Raw genomic sequence first — 22,167 nt, 5'->3', positions numbered from 1 at the left:
GCCCCAGGCCAGTGAAGCTTTGCTCATCTGCTTGTTGCTCTTATCCCACACTCCCCCGTCTGAGATCATTTGTTCATTATGTTGCAGAGTCCTCAGCTCTGGCCTTCCCTTTGTCAGGTGCAAGGAATGTTCACAAAACCTCAAGCTGCAAGTATACAAGGCTTCATTAAAATTCCTTTCGGCCCACCGAAACACCATTAAAGCATATGCCCACTGCATAAAATTTCATTTGAAACACATGGTCTCTGCCTGAATAAGTGGAAAGTCTTTATTGGTACTTGTGAAGTCATTACCAGTGATGCCGTTGTTTAACAGGAAGGTGATAGATGCCTCCCTCCAGCACATGCTGAGTGCAATCCTGAGAAAATATGCTGGCTGTTCTGCACTATGCTGATTCCACTAGTCCTTCAGTAGCAGCGGATTACCATGATCCCCGTTTGGATTGCAGTAATCAGTGCTCCTGTCCAGAGAGCTGGATTGCAAAACATGGCACCTGGATATGCCACAGATGTATACCCTTCATGTTTCATTTGGGTGGAAGAGAGATTTATTTCTATGCTACCTTTCTGAACGTCAGATCATAAGCAAACAAGACAAGTGGGACCTGCAACAAAACGTTGCAGTATGGAATACTCCCAGCCACCAAGCTATGCTGCCTTCCAGGATACTCTATTCCATGCATCCCCAAACTTGGCCCTCCAGCTGTTTTGGGACTACAATTCTCATCATCCCTGATCACTGGTCCTGTTAGCTAGGAATGATGGGAGTTGTAGTCCCAAAACAGCTGGAGGGCCAAGTTTGGGGATGCCTGCTCTATTCCATTCCCACTTAGCATACTGAATTCTCACTGGGCTGTTTCTCTCTCTCCCCACACCATTTTTAGGAGGGTCCCCCCCCAAAAGCTTTTTTCATACACTTGCAAACCTTACCCACCCCCTCAAGATGTCCTATACTGTACTTCCCTCTTGCGAGCTGATGGTGACATTTTGGCTACATGAGGACCAGCAATTGGAGAATTGAGTTCACCATTAGTATATAATACTCTCATTGGCAATTCCTCTCTTTCGGCCCTCTCCAATGATGTGTATCACTGGAGAGATATCTTTCCAGACCATACTGAGCTGGCAGAGTCTTGCGCTTCTGTTTACCTGTATAATCAGAAGTGATGCCTGAGGCATCATATGAACTGAATGTATCTCAAGAGAAGTAATTGTACCAAGGAGAAATTCTGTATGAAACCCCTCTTTTTTACTTTTGAAAACTGCACTCAGTATACTGTTGATACAACATAATGTGGAGGGAAGGGGTGAATGTTGCATTATAAAATTTTTAAAAAATCTGATATATGGTGTAATTTAATGGTAGCATAAAACAGAACCTTTTATTTATTTGCAAAAACCAAACCAAACGACTTAACCCCTCATAGAATCACAGAACTGTAGAATTAGAAGGGACCTTGAGGATCATCTAGTCCAACCTCCTGCAATGCAGGAATATTCAGCTGTCTCATACGAGGATCAAACCTGCAACCTTGGTTCATATGGCTTACCGTTATTCAGTCTTCAGGTATGGGGAAATTAGCCTAAGCCTAAAGACGCAGGTGGCACTGTGGGTTAAACCACAGAGCCTAGGGCCTGCCGATCAGAAGGTCGGCGGTTTGAATCCCCGCAACGGGGTGAGCTCCCATTGCTCGGTCCCTGCTCCTGCCAATCTAGCAGTTCAAAAGCACGTCAATGTGCAAGTAGATAAATAGGTACCGCTCCAGCGGGAAGGTAAACGGCGTTTCTGTGCGCTGCTCTGGTTCACCAGAAGTGGCTTAGTCATGCTGGCCACATGACCCGGAAGCTGTACACCAGCTCCCTCGGCCAATAAAGCGAGATGAGTGCCACAACCCCAGAGTCAGTCACGACTGGACCTAATGGTCAGGGGTCCCTTTACCTTTAAAGAAGAAAACCCTGAACAGATCTAAAGAATATCTAAAGAAGAAAACCCTGAACAGCATGTCTGTGATCTTGCCATGCTGATAGTTACCCAGAATTGTACAGTATGGTCGCAACTTAGATGTGCGATTTCAACACACGTTGAAAGTACAAAATCTCTCTGCCTTACTTGGGGGGCAAGGCCCGCTCATCACACAGTTCTGGAAATGTAAGGATGCTCATGTGGGGACCTCAAGGTGGTGGCTTGAATATACCCATTTTTGCAAATACCCATTGCCACCCCCGGAACGTAAGCCCCACCCAAGATGCAGCCGTACAGTAATGTCCAATGAAAGGCATTGAAGCCCCTAGTGGTCATATTGTTTCTATTTTTCCTAAATAAAAATGCATTTCATAACATAAATAGCTAAAAGAAATAATCTACACAGCGGAAATGGTTTTAAAACAATAGTTTTAAAACAAACATTTTTCCTGCCACCCTGAAATTAGTTTCACGGTTTTAATTTTCAGGCAACATGTCATGTTCAAATTATACATGTTTTTGGAACATTAAAATTAAGTACACACTATCAAGGTACAGTTACCAAGCAACTCACACATTATTGTACCATCCAAATAATTACATTTTGGGCAAGTAAGAACCAGTATTAGCACTGTATCTATTTATTTATTTTTTATTAAAAAAAGTTGAACCAGGAAGGGTTTACAGGAGAATGAAAAGACGAGATTCAAATTTAAATGATTTATACTTGGATTTCTGTTTTCTATCACATGGTGTAGACGTACACGCACCAGTCTGCTTTGTTCTGTTCAGCATGGCACATGGATCAGTTTGGAAGCAAAATTAGACTTGACGCCATGATTGAGATCAGGCTAAAGTAATCAGGTCAATGTCTCCTATGTCAAGAGGGCCTCTTTCCTAGCATCTGTTGATGGGGGAATAGAGATGAAGAAGGTTGAGGGGAAAGCTCAGTCATTAACCCTGCCAGAATCAAGGTCTGCTGAGAGGGTTGCTCTCTATTTTAAGCACAAGGATCAGAAATATCCTGTCTCCTGTGCTCTCCCTGACCACTACATCTCTCCCTCGTAAAAATAAACTTGGTGGATCTGGGAACAAGATGGAGAGAGGAGCCCTTAAGAATGTGATTACAGAATTGTTATTTGAGTATAAATGGGAAGGAGACTGCAACACTTCTTTTACGCTGAATTAAATAGTCCCTGAACAGCTTGAAACATTTTCATTGTCTTGAACTAAAGAACTGGTATTATTTGCTTCTTCCTCTGATGGCAACATTAGTTCTTCGTTTTCCCTCACAATTATGAAATGTCTGTTTTAAATTTAAGTAAGTAAAGGCTTGTTAAGAACTAATAAACAAGTTCTTTAGAGTCAGTATATTGCTGGTTGTCATCTGTTATGTGGTCTTTATTTCCTTAAAATATTTTATTCCCTAGCGCCTTTATTTTTCCCAACCAAGGATGCAGTGAGACCGAGCATTTTTAAATAAGTGGCTTCTGAGAAAAAGGAGTGTGGGAAGCTGTTTCCTCAGCATGTTTTAAAAGTACTTGATGAATGCTTGTTTTACATGTTACCATTTTATTTATTTACTTTAGTCTGTTCTTAAAAATATACACTTAACTGGACTTGCCAACTTTAAGTTCTGCACCTCAAAACAATGCAAATATCTATTTTGCCTGTGCAACCTGGGTTCCAAACATGTTAATGCAGAGGGGGGAAAGACGTTTTTGCAGATTTCAGATATAACACCTGTGAGAAGTGGTCTGTATTCCCATGCACAAATGGCTCAGCTTACTGTGTCCACTAGATGTCAGCAAAGAACACATATGTGCCTCTGGATTACAGCATCCATCTCTGCACCAGCAGGAATACAAAGCACGCAGTATTTCAGTGTCAATGCTGTAATGGTTGACATGAACAATGGCGTTGTGCTCAGGCTATATGGATAATATGTGGCATAGAAACAAATCTTCCTGGATTTTGAGAGCCCTACAGCTTCTTTCCCACACTTCTAAAGAAAGGTCCAAAGACTGAGCTTGTGATCTTGTAGGTTAGGAGATCAAGACCCTTGAAATTTAAACAGGCATTGTTTAATATCAGCCCCCATTGTGAATGTAGAACTCATTTTGGATTAAGTGCATCTTTTGAGTTTTCTTCTGAATTGTATCTCACATCAGCAGCATTTCTACACAGCAGCAGAGAAAGCGTAAGAAAAGATAGGTCAAAAGAATTTGGTGCAAGGCCCCGTTAAATACACTGGATGCTTTGTTCCCTAAAATGGCATGAGTGGGTTGCTGGTTATTTGCTATGGAACTTTGGCTTTTGGTTCTGCTTGCCACAGGCCTCAAAACGGAGAAGGAAAATTTTGTATACTAAGCTTCTGTGGAACTAATAAAAACCTATTCCCCCCCCCCAAAAAAAAAATGTTGCTACAACAGCAGTTCTGCTACACTTAAAAATGTCTGTGTGTTCAGTATTACAATATTTTGATCCTTATAAACTCTGACCTTGACTTTCTGCTTCTTACTTTCCAGATAACTGGTGTTATCCTTCTTGCTGTTGGTGTCTGGGGGAAGCTGACTTTAGGCACATATATATCTCTCATTGCTGAAAACTCCACTAATGCCCCTTATGTCCTCATTGGGACGGGTACCACGATTATCGTCTTTGGCTTGTTTGGCTGCTTTGCCACATGTCGTGGCAGCCCATGGATGCTGAAGCTGGTGAGTATCCAGCCAAATAACTTGGTGCTGCTGGAGTACTAGAAATTGGTAAAGTGGCCGTTTTCTCTTGTTACGTGTAAACAGATGCCAAGCAGGTTTCAGCCACACATGGGCACACACAGAGCAAGGGAGTATAATTACTAAAAAGAGATCCATATGGGAAATCTGTCGCTCCTGGTATGACGTCTTGGGAGTGACATACAGGAATAATCCCATAATTTAGAGTTGAGCCACACATTCAAAACAACAGCACCATGTGCCACAGTCCTTTGAAACGTCAGAATTTAAGTGTGAGGTTTCATGTTTAAATTCTCTGCAATGCAAGAAAAACTTTTGCCTCTGGAAAGGCAGAGTATTAGAAAAAGGACTCTAAACCTAGTCATGTTCCTGACTGGCTGGTTTGTTTGCAGGGAGATATTTTAATGTTATCGGCACTGAAATAAATAATCCCCAGCTGTCACCCTCCTAAGTCAAGTAAATAAATAGAAATACGTAACTAACTGACCAATTGCATCACAGATAACTTGCTTCTGCCCCCCCCCAACATAATACCTGCCCCCCCTAAAATAATGATGTCATCAATTGTGGATGAATACTATCCCAAAGTTTTTCCAAATTTGAATTTTAAATGAGCTATGAGTGGAGTTGGAAGAAACAACTGTGTTGAACAAGCACATAGTTTTAAAAGACCTCCAGCCTTTTAAACAATGCCAAAAGTGCCTTGAGCCCCACAATATTTTCGTGCATATATAAATGAAGTTAATGTGAAGTAGAAGAAAGCAGAAGAGATTTTTTTTAAAATTAGAATATTCTCTTTCACCTAGATATTCAAGTATAGACTAGGGAAATGCCATGTGTGCAAATGACAATAAGATAGCTATGATGAGGGGGAAACGACAAGCACACTCAAATGTGTGTCCTTGGGTTAACTTGGATTTATGCTAATTCATAAGCCTTTTGGCTGCAGTCCGGAGGTCCACATGGAAAGGATCAATAGGCACATCCTGGTGGGTTTTTGCAGAGCTTTCCCTGGCAACAGCTCCCAGCTAGCTTGCTTGAGCAAGCAGAGTATCAAACTACCCGTGAGCCAGCTGGCAGCTGCTGCCTGGGGAAGCTCTCCGCAGAAAGCCCTGAGCGTGCACACATTGCGTTTCTGTGGGGCCCAGGAGATTGCTGCCATCATGTCAAAGCAAGCCCCATTGATCCTAGTGGAATTTGTTTCTGTTCTTGAGCTCCTGGTTTAATTGTGCTTTTTAAAGTCCTTCCTAAAGACCTACCTTGTGTTTTGAATGCCATTGAATTAGAGATGGTGGAGAAATTCAGTTTGTCTGCCTTTTCATGCATGTGACTCCCCTCCTACCTAATTCATACCTCCTGTGGGGACCAGAACGCAGCGACCCTTCAGAATGTGTGCCAAATTTTGCATTTCTCAAACAAAAAAAGTGTGTCCAAAGATATGTATGTTAGAGGGGCAGTGGGAACAAAAATGCATACGTTAGTAAAATTTACATACAAAAGCATTATACTAGGAAAAGTTGCTTGCAAAAAATATGTGCGTTAGGATAAATGTGTACTAAAATGCTGATGAATTTTCATGAGGACTTAAAAAAATTGCATCCTACCTAAGTAATGATTTTGAGTGGTGCCTAAGCTGAATCATGCCCTTCTCAAGGGCTTTCTGAAATGAGGCACGTGTAGATCCTAACTGTGCTGAGTGCAGTTGATGAGTAGCACAGAGTTCAGCAAGATCCATCTCGGCATGAAATCACCCCAATTCCTTTGATTTAGAACCCACTACATCCCTCTACACTTTTCTGTTTTAAACTATTGTCATCCTGCCTTATAATTTCAGAGAAAAACAGCTTTGTCCCTGCCCTCTCCCCAAAAACTTAACATTTAACATCCAATTAAAAGTGCCAAATCAATAAAATCAGTAAAACAGCAGAACACATCATGAAACAATAAAGACCGTAAAAATAACAAGGCAGGACAATTTCAAGTCAGCAATCTCTCTAAGACTTAGGGCAATTGACAAGAGCTGGTTTCCTTTTTTTCATGTTTACAACACATCATAAGATAAGCATTACTATCCCCACCGCCAGTTTTTATAGCTAGGGCTGGAACCTGTGTTATCTACCCTTTTTGTACTGTTTTTGAATAAAAAAAATGAACTGCAGGCTGCAATTCTATATTCCAGCCTTCAGGCTGGTGCCCTCCAGGGTGATGGGAGTTTAGTACAAAACATCTGGAGGGCACCAGGTTGGCAAAGACTGTTGTGCACATTTACCTAAGTACTTCTTAGTAGACACATATAAGATTATATTTTCAGGCCAAGCCTGTATAGCATTTTAACTTATTGACATGGGCTCAGATTTAGTAACTGACATTAGCTTTCTTAGGGTGAACTCTGATTACCAAAATAAATACATGCTATGGGGAAGAACTGCTTTAAGCCCTGGGGCTTGCCTGCCCACCCAAGCCCAGATTTTACACCTTTGTTAATTTTGGCATTAAGCCCTTTTCAGGAAAGCATGTAACCAAGCTGTCTAGACAGGTTTCATACCTGAAACAAATTGGGTTTACCACAATAATAGGTTTTCCCAGCCTCCGTTGAAGATTCCTCTTCTCCCTTTCCCCCCACCTGTTTTGCAATTGCAATTTTGAGGAAAAGGGAAACAGCGGGATAATTTGGCATCCAGTTTTTTGCTGAGCAACATTCTTGACATTCTCCTAAAACTATTTGTAGAATTGCACTTTGTGTAGATGCAGTATTTATTGAATTCCCTGAATTGTAATGCATCCAAATAGGAGGAAAACCCTCTGCAGTGTGAGTAATCTGTTCCATTCTTCATTTCCTCTTGTATTTCAGTATGCTATGTTCTTGTCTCTGGTCTTCCTGGCTGAGCTTGTGGCTGGCATTTCAGGGTTTGTGTTTCGCCATGAGGTGAGTATAAATTTCATGTTGGTAAGGGTGGTGGCAGCATGGCTCTGAGCAGATTTTGCTGCACCCTCTTAGGAGACTGGGTATGATTAACCAAGGCTGCAGAGTCCCACACTTTACTTGGCAGCGATATGTACCCACAAACACGAAAGGATTTAGGCTAAAGCTTTAGGCTTTTGCTGTTCAATGTTTATTTTTGAGTTGCATTTATTTATATGCTCATCATGCAAGATCTTCTTTACCCTGTCATATATGCTGAAGAGAGAAAAATACCTTAAATTCTTTACATAAATGCTGCTACTTCAGCCAAACAGGCTTTTGATTGTATAATGCTGAGCGGATTTCCAAGAATGCAAAGCCAAACTAACCTAGTTTGTTTTGCTGCCTTGTAAATCTTGTGTATTTCCTGTGCTAAACAGCAGCAGCAGAGCTAGAGTGAGGAAAGGGAAAGAAAAGGATAAAAGTGAGTTAGTGAGACACAGGGCTTATGGAAGGACACTTACCTTTTGCTCTGCTCTTTCAATGTCTAAGCATAGTGTTTTGTTTTTTTACCCCAAACTTTCACCACAAAAGCCAGCTCTATAAAGCTGAATTGGAGCAAATGTCAGTTCGAGTTTTGTGCTGATTGACATTTGCCCTGATTGAGCATTAATGAGTGGGTTTTTGTGGGGGAAACTCCAGAGCAAAAATAAAGGGGGCTCAGATACAGAGCTTAACATTGCAGACTATGCCCATAAAGAGCAGAGGAAGGGTAAGTATGGATAAGCCTACAATGAAATAAGAATACAATTAGGGTCTGTAATACAAATGTCTCTCAGCCCACTTCATACATACAGTGGTTTGTTGTTTTTCTCTTAAGAGTGCTTTAAAACCTAAGTACTTAAGTTTATTAAATTTGTTCATTGATTCTTACAACCAGGCCCCACGGTGAGTGCCACCCGGCGTTTTGTCACCCCCCTCAGTGGTGACACCCGGGGTGGACCACACCCACCGCACCCCCTTCCTCTGCGCCTGCAACCTGCATCAGTGATTGCCAGCCACTGCACCAAGGAGGCTGAAACTGTTGCCTAGCAACAGGAGCGCTTCTAGGTCTTGGGAGACCAGGCTGTGTCCTCTCTTTCTGCCCCTGCCTCCTCTGCTCCTAGTGGTGCAGTGAAACTCTCCCTGGATCCTGTTGCTCCCCATGAAGGAAGGGGGAAGATGGGAGTCCTGCTTCCCCAGCTGGGGCAACCATATCATAGGAGGGGGAAGCACCTCTTCTAGCCTATGTTCCCTGGTCTCAGCCCCTTCCCATGTCATCTTCCTGTTTCCCCTCCTCATCCATCTCAGCCTGCCACTGCAGCCCTGAGCCCAGCAACTCCTCTTCATGACAGAGAAGGTCTTCTCTCCGATCACTTGGCTTCAGGTGTTCTGTCAGAAAACTTGGTTGTTAGGACCCTATAGGTTAGTAACCAAATTTTAAAACTGGCCAGACTATATGCATCTTGGAAACGTCAGTTGTCTTATACATTGCTATCCCACAATTCGTAGCCAATTGGGTTGCATAAGGATTGCAGCCATTATGATTAGTCCCATCTGAAAGGCGGTATATCCAAGCTGTTCTTGTGCCGTTGCTGTTTTGAATCAAAAGGCCAAAAAAATGTCAGTTAAGCTCTGTTCATGCCCTCAGCCACCTCTGAGGCTGAGCATCTTTTGCTTATCTTTTGCACAGTCTGAAGTGTTGGCACTTTTTGATCCTGAGGGCGTTCCTGCCCACAAGTACCCTTTACTGCAACAAATCAGTGCTTCTTCTGTGGATTGGTCTTCCCCTTTTCTCCCCTCCATCTTAATATTCCAGTCACTAGGAAGCAAAAGGCAAATCTGAAGGGGATTTCTTCTTCCTTTCAAACACGTATATTGGTTTAGGAAAGTAAGGGCTTCAATTTAGGATTGATTGCACATGCTTTGTACTTTTAAAAATTCACATCAAAATTATTCACCAAAAATAAATTTTAACAGTTGCATCAAAAAAAGTGATGCAAATTAAGCTAACTTCCCCATGTTCACTTCTTTCCAAAAATGTATTCTTCTTCTGCTCATCAGGAGGTAAGGGATTGTGCAGGACGTTGGAAATATTATTCCCTTTTATCTCTCGCTCACTTACAAACTTATCTTCGCAGCCATAGAAGGACAAAAACCCAAAAAACCCTGACACACTCAACAGGCCTTTGGTCCAGTTTCAACTTCTGTATCTGCTAGCTTGATACTGTGAGATGCATCCTTGGTAGTGATGCATTTCTTGGCAAAGGCAGTTAATTCAGGGAAATGAAACTGCTGCCATGAAGCATTGTCTCTTTCTTCTATTACCATATTTCCCTTCTGTTTTTCACCTGATGCCTCTGACTCCTTGACATTTCCCTCTACATAATGAATGGAAGATTTAACTTACAGCCCTAGGTAGTAAATGCCAACACAAAGGACTACTGACTGTTCTAAGATAACTTTTGTCATTGCTGAATGTACACTTCAGGAGGAATGGCAGTTTCTTCTTTTCTTCCTGTGTCTAAAACCATTCATTTCTTTAAAAAAAAATCATTTCTCTGGCCGCTCATTCAGGCTGAGAACTTGAGCACTGGAAAATCTATTCTGCATATGGGTCCAATACAGCTGACCATAATGTCTAAATTTCCCTTTTAGATCAAGGACACGTTTCTTAGGACATACACTGAAGCCATCCAGAATTACAATGGAAACGATGAGAAGAGCCATGCAGTGGATGACGTACAACAGAGTGTAAGTTCAAGGTTGCAACGACGTAAGACTAAAGCCAATACTCTTCTCTGGTTGCAACATAAGAATTGTCAGTTGCTCGAAATGTTGTCTGTGGATTGAACATAATCAATTGGTTGCAACACTTGAGCAGTCATTTTCATCATTCTAATTTCATTCACCTCTTTTTGCCGTACACTGACAAATCTCAGACATATAGGACATGGTCTTCACTACAGTAACCACTGGAAGCTGTTGCAGATTTTTGGCTGGGACAATCAGCTGTCATTGGATGCTGGGAAGGGAAATGGTGCTTTTAAATATGCATCTATCCATTTGTGATCCGTTAATGACCAGTTATTCCTGGTGTTAATGCTAAAGGCTAACCATTTATTGCCAGCATTTGATAACCTTACTATCTTTTGATCAGTGCCTGGGCACATGACTCACTGGTTATTCCCCAGTTCACTTGAGAAGCATTTGGCAAAGCATGCTTGGAATGTTTGAAAATGTTTATTCTTTTCAAGAACTCCAGAAGTCTGATGGTACTTGTGAGCATGTGATGCTCTTTGTAGAAGGCCTGTAGTATATGCTTTGCAGGCAGAAGATCCCAGATTCAGTCTTTGGCATCTCCTAGTAGGGCTGGAAGGACCCTCAACCAGTCAGTGTTGGCCAGGGATGAGGAATATGTGGCTTTCCGGACATTGCTGGAGTCCAATTCCATCAACCTTAGGCAGTATAGCCAATAGTCAGGGATGGTGAGAATTGTGATCCAGCAATGCCTGGAAGGCCACAAGTTCCCCATCCCCACCACTACCATCGTATCCTGCCCAGGTAAGGTGCAGCAACACCAGTGTAAAAAAGGTGGCTGTATGGATCTGCCCCTCTACAATGGCCGCTGCTGCTTTTTTGTGATAGTTGGTATAGTTTGAAGTAAGGACGTGAAGCATTTCCTGCTTTTTCTAACTATGGTCTTACTACTATCCTTTCTGATTATTTTTAGCTGAGTTGCTGTGGTGTCCAGAACTACACCAATTGGAGTACTAGTCACTATTTTTATGAACATGGTATCCCCCCAAGCTGCTGCATGAATGCCTCTGACTGCAATCCCTCAGACCTGGCCAACATTACCATTGCTGCTACTAAAATAAACCAGAAGGTATGGACCACTTTGCTTAGTTGCATATTTTTCAGCTTTCTCCATAACAAAAGGCAAAATGTGCTGAAAAGGGGGCACCTGGGGAATTCACTGCAGTCTTACCCATTCATCCTACTGCTTAGCTGCGTTCTAGAGCTGGTGTTTCTCATACTCCAACAGAGAAGAGATGTTTCTCCCATTTCCCAGTGATCCCTGAGCTAACTTCCCATGCCCCTGATTCTCATTCTGACAGAAAACTTCCTCCACAGAGGCAGAGCTGACAAGGCTGAAGAATGCAGCAAGTAGATTCAGATAACCTTGATAGTTATGCCAGTCATCGCGTCTGTCCTCACCTGTTGCTTTTTTTCAACATCTTGCAACCAGTTTTCTGAAAGATGTGCCATGTACTGGATGCTAACAGCCTGCTTGAACTGAGAAAATAGAGATGATTGACATAAGAACCATGCTTCATTAGGCATGTTTACTGCGCTTGTTATAATGCTGTTGGAGTCATAAAGCTGGAGGCAGAACACAGCAACGTTTGACCCCGAGCCAAAAGGGATTGCAAAAAGCACAGCATTTTAGTGAGCATGAGTGAGAACAAACGAGATGAATAAACATGTAGAAAATACGGGTTATTCAACTCACGATTTATGTGACGTATAAAAAAATGAATAAATACCTCTTTAGTACTGGAACAGAACTTTTTTCTGTTCAACCTGACGCTCATATAACAGCATTAATGTTGATTTACTGTATCCATTCCCTGTCATTTTATTTACTTCTTCCAGTTTAACAGTTACATCATGAAATAGTGTTACAATATGGAAAATTATAGGGGGGTTATTTTTTGTTTAAAGGTGACCTTTCTTAGTAGGTATATAAATGCAGTCACAAATGAAAAGCTGTTATGATAAAAAGTGAGAATAACTATAATTCTTCCTTTGAGATAAAGCTATTTATCTCTCCTTACGTAAAAACTGAGGGTAGCCATCTTCTTCAGTTTTGCTGGTGTGGGGGAAATTCTCCCCTGCTTAAGGATGGGCGCTCCTTGGTTATGATGGTATCATACAACCTGGGAGAATCTGGTTGCCCAGGCTAAAAAGCCTAGAAGACCTTTCTTTCCCATGCTGGCAGGTGCACAGGAAATGAGAAGTTGCACCAGGGCAACCCAACTAGCATCTTTCATTTAGGCTCAGCGAATGGGCTGGGAAGTCCACAAGACACCCTGGAGTGATTCCCATTTTGCAATTGGAAGGGAAAGAAGTGGAGTTGTAGCTCCCTTACACTCCTTTTGTCCTGCCCAGTGTCATTTTCTGACCAACATTTTTCAGGATTTGGTTCTCAACAGCATGCAAGGTTGTTCTTCTCATTAGGGCATGTTTCCCTTCCAAATATCAGAGATTGCCTGGCAGGTGGGCAGCAGCATCTTGAAAGCCGAATGTGGAATTCAAGAGGGGGGGAGATGGAGCCCATCTTTGTATGTTCATCAATTAAATCTAACATTAGATCAGTGCCCAATACCTTATTTTCACATCTCTAACATCAACTAATCCAGGGTCTTTTTGTGCTGAGGGCCTCTTTACAATATGACAAAAAATACTAGAGAGATGTGAGTCATCACAGGCAATTCCAATGCCGTGGTCAAGGTGAATAGCAGGCCAGCTAGCTGTTATCCCATATTGCTAGATTTAGCCCACACAGGCTATCAGCCTGTATAACACAGGGTTAGAGCTTTCTCAGAGAAGGTCGGCTGTTGAATCTTTTCATTCTCTCTTTTTCCTAACTCCTATGAGGTTCCTCCATGCTTAATTATTAACACCTGGCTCATCAAACAAGGCCTAAGATTATCTTTGCAAACAATTGATTTCCTATCCCAGCTCCCAAAGCTACAGCAAAGGCACACAAGAGCTCTGATCTAGTAGGGAGAAGCTGACCTACTACAGGAATGAAGCTGGATTTAATGTAGATCAGATGGTTTGAAGTTGTTTGTGGATTGCCCAAACAGATGTATATTTGTTTTTTGTTTTTGCTGTCCATCACCTCCTGATATAAATTTAGACATATGTTTTATTCACAGAATAATGCCAAGAAGTTTAACTGATATTAATCTCATATTTAGAATATACTTATTCATAACTACTGATGAGTCCATTTCCCCCCTAAAATATTAGTAAGAGAATAGTTATCTTAATGTGAAAAGGAGTTTGTTCATTAATTATAAAACGTTCTCAGGAGAGACATATTTTGTCAGTAATTTGTTGTGAATGTTGCAACAGTCTTTTTAAGAATACACAGTGCGGGCAGATGAATTAAAAAGTTATGAAATAGATAGCAAACAATGCTGAATTCTGATGAGTTTCAGAAATGTTCACCAAAGTTGAGAGCATTTGTACAGCATGAAGCATAATTTTTTGTTTTGTTTTCAACCTTCAGATCCCTTATGCTGGGGTATTTTGATGCTTCAGCCTCATGGTCCCATTTAAGTTAGTGAGTCACCAAGCCAGGACATGAAGTTGTTAAGAAATCAGGCCTGATCCGGTGAAATCCACTGTCTAGTACTCTCAGTGAAGCCAGTGTGTGGAAGTTGTGGACACTCCCTTGTCTGTTTCAACAGAGGCTTTCAGCAGGAATTTTTCAAATGCATTTTGTCCTAGTTTGCTAAATCTTTAGCTCATTTTACCAGACAAACTATATCCTTCTAATGCTGGCTGGGGCTGATGGGAGTTGTAGTCCAAATAATCTGGAGGGCACCAGGTTGGGGAAACATTGCTTTAAAGAAAGGTACATTATGGTAACCATACCCTAAAATGTAAAGTTTGAAAAGTTGTATGCAGTTTATCAAATTCACTCAATCTTCCCACAATCTTGGGTTACTCATTAGTATACATTGTGGTGCTGAAGTGCATGTCAAACTGTCTAATCCTTCGTTGAGCACTAAATCAGAGGCAAGTGGATATCCCTATCAAGAGTAATTGGCTGCTTTCTTTTCCAGGGCTGTTACGATCTGATGACCAATTTTATGGAGACAAATATGGGGATCATAGCTGGAGTGGCTTTTGGAATTGCATTCTCACAGGTATACATTTTTAGTGCTTTGAAGGCAAGGTGTGTTTGCTTATTTCTTCAGCTTCTGGGGAGGATTAGGATAAGGGACGTGCCTCTCAAACTGTTCGTAATTTCTTAGGGTCATCTGTTCATTGATTTTTCTTTTTCCAACTTAAATGGAGTTTCTCCTTGGGAATATCGGTTACAGCCCAACTAATGACTGCCTCAAGGGGGTGGGGAGGACCCTTCCATTGGGTCAAATAAAGGTTAACCTAATAAACCAATGGCTTAAATGGAGCGTAAACAACTCACATGCCAAGCAGTTGATGCATGACTTACATGCCATGTATAATTCACTGTCTTGCATTTCTGAACCATGATCTTTCTGCATTGCTATTGGCAAAGGTCTATTGTCCATAGCAATCTGTTCTCAAGCCGGCTTTGGCGGAGCTTGATTTCCAGTGGAATGTTATACAAGCATACTTCTAAGTGGCACATCATGAAGACATCCCTTTGGGCTTGTTCTGCACATGGGAAGAAATTCCTTACCTCTGCTTACTACCCCCTCTATGTCAGACAATAAAATGTAACTGTATACCGCACCCTTTCATTATATAATCTGTTTCCATGCTGTTTCTTAGTAATCAATAGCACAATGAAACATCAAACAGCACTGTGTCCTTAACTTTGGAAGGAGATAATCTGCCATGAAGAAACCACCCCAGTTGTTGTTTTTTGCTTCTGCACAATTGAGTGTTTTCCACTTCTCTTTGCTTAATTAGCTAGACTAGAGATGGTTTAGCTTGTGAAAAATGAAGTTTTTTGAAACTAGAAAAAGAAGAAGTCATGAAATACAATAAAAGTGTCCTGCGGCACACTTTCTTTAAGCAGACATTTGGGGGGTGGGATGGACTGTGCCTTGGGCCTAAAAGTGTCTGCACAATTCACATTTGCACACTCTTCTGTAGAAGAGACATCTGTGAACCTTTAAGAGATTGTTTTGTTTTAAAATGGTATTGGTCCTTTCAGTTTGAATTGAATAATGAAGAAAGCATTCTTCATAGAAAATGAAGGACCAAACCAAGCTGCACATGGTAAAGTCTAAATTGTCAAAGATTGTGTGTGTTTCAGAAAAGTGACAGCAACCTTCAACATATAATGTGGGTGGACATTTTCCTGTTAGTCCCCAAGTTGTCCTTGTACATTTAGGAAAGAGAATTGTACAGAGTGTAGCTAGTGGTTTAAAAGGTCACTGGTATGCCCTTTGTAAGATGGAATTGCAACCAGGTTACTCATTAAATGGGGACAAATTATAGTACAGCTTTACAGCAATGTTGACCTGCTTTTAATGGGGAATACAGAGCCCAGGCACTTATTTGTAAATGTATTGGAAATCAATTTTACAATGTATAATAGCCATTCATTTTCAAATAGTGGAGGCCTGGTGTATTTCACATGCGTCATGTTATTGCTTTGTATTTTTTTATTGGTAATTTAATTGTCAAAGGAAGTATTTGTACATTGACTGAGTGAGATACAGTTCATCAGCAAATAGAACTTTTCAGATCTGGGGATTCAATAACTGAATCCCAATTAAGACTGCAGTTCTAACCCCACTTACCTGGGAGTAAGCCCCATTGAATTTAATAGGACTTACGCCAGAAGCGGCTTAGTCATGCTGGCCACATGACCCGGAAGCTGTACGCCGGCTCCCTCGGCCAATAAAGTGAGATGAGCACCGCAACCCCAGAGTCGGCCATGACTGGACCTAATGGTCACGGGTCCCTTTACCTTTACCTTTACTTCTGAAAAGTCATGGTTAAGAGTGCACTGTTAGTCATACTGAAACTGAGTAGGTCCACTGAAATCAGTGGGCCTTAAGTTAGTCATTTTGCAGTAGCAGTTGGCAGGGCATGCCAGGGCAGGGCAGGCAAGGCGGTGTTGCTCACTTGCCTTCCCAACTCTGAGCATTGCTGCTGCTGGTCATGAGAGGGGCAATGCGCAGGGAGCACAGCACAGATGGAGCAGCAGAGCCAGTCCAATGCTTCTGCTACAGTACCTGCACTATGCTGAGTTTCCCCCTCTCCCGTGCTTTGCCCCTCCCACTTTCAGGAATCAGCAGCAATTTTCGGTGACAATGCTGCCTTCACTGTGCTACCCCATCGACGACTACTGTCATAATGTACATTTTAATGATTCAGTGGGTCTACTCAAAGTATCCCTAAGTCTGGATCCAACCCATAGTTCATTGGAGACAAAAGTGGAATATAAAATTGGATGCTGAGAATTAATTGCAGCCTGAATACAGGTTTAATTTTGGGCATGAGAAGAATATCTAAGTATTAATATGCCTGCAATCTTTGTGACTGACTAGAGCTTACAACCCACTGTTTTGGTTTTAAAAACCAAACACACTGACTCTGTCACTACCACCAGTCAAAGGCATTATAATCTTCCTTAAATTAAGCATACTCCTTACCAGCAAAACAAGACTGTCAAGTATTTCTGTTATATCCAGCTTTCAATGAATGCTGAAGGCACACCTCTTTACCCTGGCCTTTAACATCTGCTTATCTGTGTTTTCAGTACTCACTCTATTCCTGTGACTGTAATCTGTTTTAACTGTTTTTAATTCTGAATTTTAAATTGTTGTAACCCACTCTGCGGCCTGCTGGATAATAAATGTATTATTATTGTTATTAGGCTTTTTGCAAAATGGCAAATTGATTTAATCATTCCAGTGGCAATTTAATACATAAGCATTTTGATAAGGTAACAGTCTCCTCAATCGTAATGTTTGTGTGAAAGAAAATAGCGGAATGTATACTGAATTAAAGCAAGTTGTTGTTGTTGAAAAAATACATCTCCCCAGAATAGCTTATTTGATTAAATGTATAGCATATTAAATGGTTAACCTGAGCTGTCAAGAAATGTACAGGGGTTATAGGTGAGCATTGACTGTGCTATGAAATGGATAGCCAAATATATCACATGGCATTCTAGTAGATGCTTGTGACATGCATAGAAAGCAAATGACTGTGGTGGACCTCACTCCAATCTTACTTTGTAAGACAACTGATGTCTTCTGTTTTTAGTTATATACATAGTGTAGAATTCCTTTAAAAAATTGAACTAAAAGAGCAGCTGTATTTTACTTTAGTATTGTCAGTTTTCTGTCATTGGTAAACTCTGCACTTGTGAAATGTAGGTTTGCAGCAGAGATAACAAGGAAATGATTGGAAAGACAACCAGTGGGCAACCCGCTCACTTATGTGGATCACAGAAATGCAAAAAGAAGCAGTCTAAGGGATTTTGGGTGTGCTAGACTGGAGGAATACACCCCACAGTGGGAACTGAAAAAGGCAATGTGTCATGGCAGCCAAGAGTCCTCCAAACTGCAAGTGCCACGTTGGACAGATGGAGTGTAGGATGAAATGTAACACTGAATCACTTTGAAAGATTAATCTGATTGAGAGTAACTGGCTCTAGAGTACTGGGGTTAAGTGCAAACACTTTAATTACAAGTACCTTTTGGTCTACTTTCTTGAACACTTTTGCGTTCTACTATACTCTACGGCCAAGATGCAGAAAAGTGCCACGACTCATGATCACTTAATATGAGATGTCTTGAATGAAGTGAAAAGGCAGCAGCACAACTCCGCAAACAGCTCTGAATGTTAAAACCAAAGCAAGGGTATATATTCCCTGAGCAATAACCTGTGATTGTCAAATAACATAGAACGAACTGAGTGCTGCCAGCCTCTTCTGCTAGTGGCAATTGATTAGAATGTCTAATAAAAGGAGCTCGCATAAGAAAGTTGTGCAGACTCTAATCACACTTAAAGCCTGTACAACATCCATGTGCTTCAAGATAAATGCCAAAGTGATTGCACAGGTGTCTGGCAATGTCTGTAACATCTGAAGTCACTTTGTGTCTGACCCACTGCTTTTGACACACCAACATGGCAGGGAGTAGAAAGAACCTGTGAGGCACATTGCTATCCCTTAACTAAGTACTGTGTAAAGCAGGCAGACCTGGAGCTCATTGTGCAGGTGTCTGCACAGTGAACACTCCAGAGACCACACTGGTCTGGAGGCTGTCTGTCAATGCATAGCGGGAAAACAGTGACCCATATTACAGTGAGATTTTCATGGATTATTTGCTGACCTATAACTAGTGTTTAACTGATCTCAGAGATCTTGTATAGCTCAGTTGGTTAGAGCGTGGTTCTGTTTCACCCCCATATGGGGCAGCTGCATATTTCTGCATTGCATTGGGTTGGACTAGATGATCCTCAGGGTCCTTCCAATTCTACAATTCTATGATTCTATCTTCATGAGCATATCCTAAGATGCCTGAAAGACAAGAAGCTAAAGAACAACAGATTGTTTTGCAGATACAGCCTTTTTTCAATGTGTAAATATTGAAGGTGAGCTGCAACCATTGGGAAGGGGTGCATATGTCAGGAAGCTGATAGGAATAACACACATATATATTGTATAATAAAGCAAGTCAAAAAGACTTTGATTTCTTAGAAACAAATATAACAAAAGTGAAGTTCCCTGGGTGGGAGATACTTTACAGGAGCTGATGCTTCGCAATTGCATTGATTCTGTGCTTCTATTGTGTCTATTGGCTTAAACATATAATATTTGTGTATTTACATATTTTAAGGGATTAAATAAATAAATAAATAAAAAAATAATCCTCAGAAGAGTCCATGGATTTCATAGTGACACTGGACTACATGTATGATATTTTCTCTTTCCCTCTCTAACAGTTGATTGGAATGCTGTTGGCATGTTGCCTGTCCCGATTTATTACTGCCAATCAGTACGAGATGGTGTAACAAGGTGGGTCTGTATATTGCTTTATGCAGGATATCCTTCCCAAAGTGACTCTGATGCCTTGCTTTTCTGCTTATGAAAGCCCATTACATAGCTGCTTGTATATAGTCAGTCAGTTTTTGCAGCTGGGATGAAAATAGTATAATCAGAGTTAATCAGAGTGGCATTATTAAAAATAAAATAAAAATAAAAATCCTAAATAGATCTCTTGATTCAGGCAATATACTGGATATGTTTTTGTAACCTTAAAAAACAACCAACCCCCCCCCCACAAAACACCTTAACAATATCTGCATGGAAGTGTCACAGAATTCAGTGGGGTTTACTCCCAGGAAAGAGTTTACGGGATTTCAATCTTCTGAAGCATTGCTGTTCTGTGGTTTATTTCAATTAATTCATTAAACAGTTAGAAGCAAGGGGGGCAGATCATTAGGAGATTTGGAGTTAGTTGATGACACTTTCTTTCCTTTACATTTTGGCCCAGAGAGGCTGTGAAGGTTCTAAACCAGTGATGGACTGGATGTGGGTTAAGAACCTGTAACTTAATTTGGACAAGGTAGAAGTGCTCCCAGTCAGTAGGACTGCTGATCTGGCAATAGGAGTTCAGCATGTTGGTCTCTCCTTGGAAAACCAGGTTTGCAGTTTCAGGATGCTGTTGGTCCTGAGCATGCTCCTGATTTCCCAGATGGCTGCTGCAGTCTGGAGCACTTTCCCTTTGCATAGCTGGAGTGCCAAGTGTATCCATTTATGGAAAGGATGGACCTGTATAGCTCAGCTGGTTAGAGTGTGGTGCTGATAATGCCAAGGTTGCAAGTTCAATCCCTGTATGGGACAGCTACATATTCCTGCATTGCATGGGTTTGGACTAGATGACACTCGTGGTCCCTTTCACCTCTACAATTCTATGATTCTAATTATAATTGAAGTAGATATTGTGCTTATATTTGTTAATGTTTTCGCAATACAGGGTTCAATCCAAAGGCTTTCTTTTCCCAGTGGGAGGAAAGTTCTTCTGTTAGAGGAAAGGAACCTTTGATCTAACCGAAAGCATCCTTACTTTCAAAAGAGGATTTTTATGGTTGATGGTAACTAAAACAATCCCTTGTTCTCTCTCCCACCCACCCCTTTCTGTTCTTTCCAGGGGTGTCAAATACAGTGCCTGTTTTCAATCAGGAACTGGATAATTCTTGGAAGACTTCTAAAGAATGTTAGAGCACATACACAACTACACATATACACACACATAAAGCCACCACCTTCTAAACTCTGTACCATGCGTAGTGTACCATTCCGTGAAGTACTGTTGTGCCGCAAAAGTAGCCTGAACCATTCAGCATCCAGTACTGTACACTCCATCCTGAAGGCTCTGCATATGATGGCACTATATGTATGTTCTTGGTCAGACTGTAGTTGCATTGTAAAGTTAACAGAGGTAATTCATTAACAGCAATGATTGGGCTGTGCATGTAGTGACTGGAGGGCAAGATTAGCCTTTCACTATGGTTAATAAATGTCGCACACATCCATATTAAACTTGTATACAAATATATAAATATATATATATATTATTTGGTTTTTCAGATTTTTAATTTCTTGATTTTTGTTTACTGCTTTACTAAAGTTTTTCAACGTTCCCACTCCCTCCCCCACAACTGCCCCAAGAAGAAATCAGTTACATAACTCACGAAGATACTTGAAAAAAGTCCAAAATCTGCTTGAGAGAAATTGTTCTTTTGATGTTCTGCTGCACCTTTGATTCTTAATGTTGTACACCTAGTGGGTTGCCAGTAGGCCTTTGTCTAGTGCATTCTGCCTCTGAATCTGAACCTGTGTAATAGTTACTAAGCTGTGTTTGTTTGCTTACTGTGAAACCAGTAATTTCTGCTTTTTAAAAAATTAGATAATTATGAACTAATCAAACTGTGCTGTAACACTACTTTCTTCTCCCCCCTTTTATTTCTTTTACTCTCCTTTTGCATTGAAGTTGCCACCAAATACATTGTCAAATCAATCAAACGTATGGGGGGGAAAGAGTGTGTGGAATATTTTTGGGGGTTGGGGAGCAAAAGTTTAAGACCTTTTTTAAAAAGAATAGGAATTTTTAAATAAGGCCTCTGTCTAGCATGCCAACAAGAATGCATTGATATTGTGAGTATTTGTGATATACATATTAATAAATGGAACCATTACGGATTTCTACTGGCCTCCACTTTATTTTTCAGCAATTACACAGACTTCTTTTTTCAATGGCAATGTTATGAAAGCCTGTATCTGCAAAATATTCTTTCCTACCTCATTTCATCCCGCCCGCCATCACTCTGATGGAGCACCATCTGAACATGGTTTATTTCAGGGCTTGGAAGTGTTCATGTGAACTTTATGTTCACACTGGATAGGGTAGCACTTCAGTTATCATCCAATTTTGGGCGGGGGGCACAAATCAGGTATGAAAAATTGCAACAACATAAAATACACTGCCCTACAGCAATGTGACAATAACATTGTCTTGTTTCTTTTCTGGAGAAAAGAGATAGTACAAGACCAGCTGTATGTATATTGAACATTGTGTTGCTGCCCCACATATGTCTGAAAATCTTACAATTGCAGGTGTGATCCGAAGTGTATATGTATATGTATGACATAATTGTTTTCTATTTCTCATATATAATACATTTGCCTAGTATTCATAATTAAATTGCTTCTTCAGATGGCATGCAAATACCAGTTACTACCAATTTCACTGTGTAAATATGTTCACTACCTGA

The 22,167-nt window shown here is 41.0% G+C and overlaps 1 protein-coding gene across 1 annotated transcript in view; it reads left to right on the top strand.

Moving 5' to 3' along the window:
* The window catches only part of TSPAN7 (tetraspanin 7), a 71,586-nt gene extending 49,991 nt beyond the window's left edge, over nucleotides 1-21,595 (top strand). The window contains exons 2-8 of the mRNA XM_053386947.1: nucleotides 4,491-4,679; nucleotides 7,549-7,623; nucleotides 10,297-10,392; nucleotides 11,372-11,527; nucleotides 14,502-14,585; nucleotides 19,336-19,408; nucleotides 20,544-21,595. Of these exons, the coding sequence (XP_053242922.1) occupies nucleotides 4,491-4,679; nucleotides 7,549-7,623; nucleotides 10,297-10,392; nucleotides 11,372-11,527; nucleotides 14,502-14,585; nucleotides 19,336-19,404 (669 nt within the window). The 3' untranslated portion in view covers nucleotides 19,405-19,408; nucleotides 20,544-21,595. The remainder of the gene's footprint in view (nucleotides 1-4,490; nucleotides 4,680-7,548; nucleotides 7,624-10,296; nucleotides 10,393-11,371; nucleotides 11,528-14,501; nucleotides 14,586-19,335; nucleotides 19,409-20,543) is intronic.
* Nucleotides 21,596-22,167: the final 572 nt, after the last annotated feature.

This window comes from Podarcis raffonei, chromosome 4 (assembly GCF_027172205.1).
Source record: "Podarcis raffonei isolate rPodRaf1 chromosome 4, rPodRaf1.pri, whole genome shotgun sequence".
Classification (NCBI taxonomy): Eukaryota; Metazoa; Chordata; class Lepidosauria; order Squamata; family Lacertidae; genus Podarcis; species Podarcis raffonei.
The sequence above is the reverse complement of the archived record's forward strand: the minus strand, read 5'-3'. Positions and strand labels throughout refer to the sequence as shown.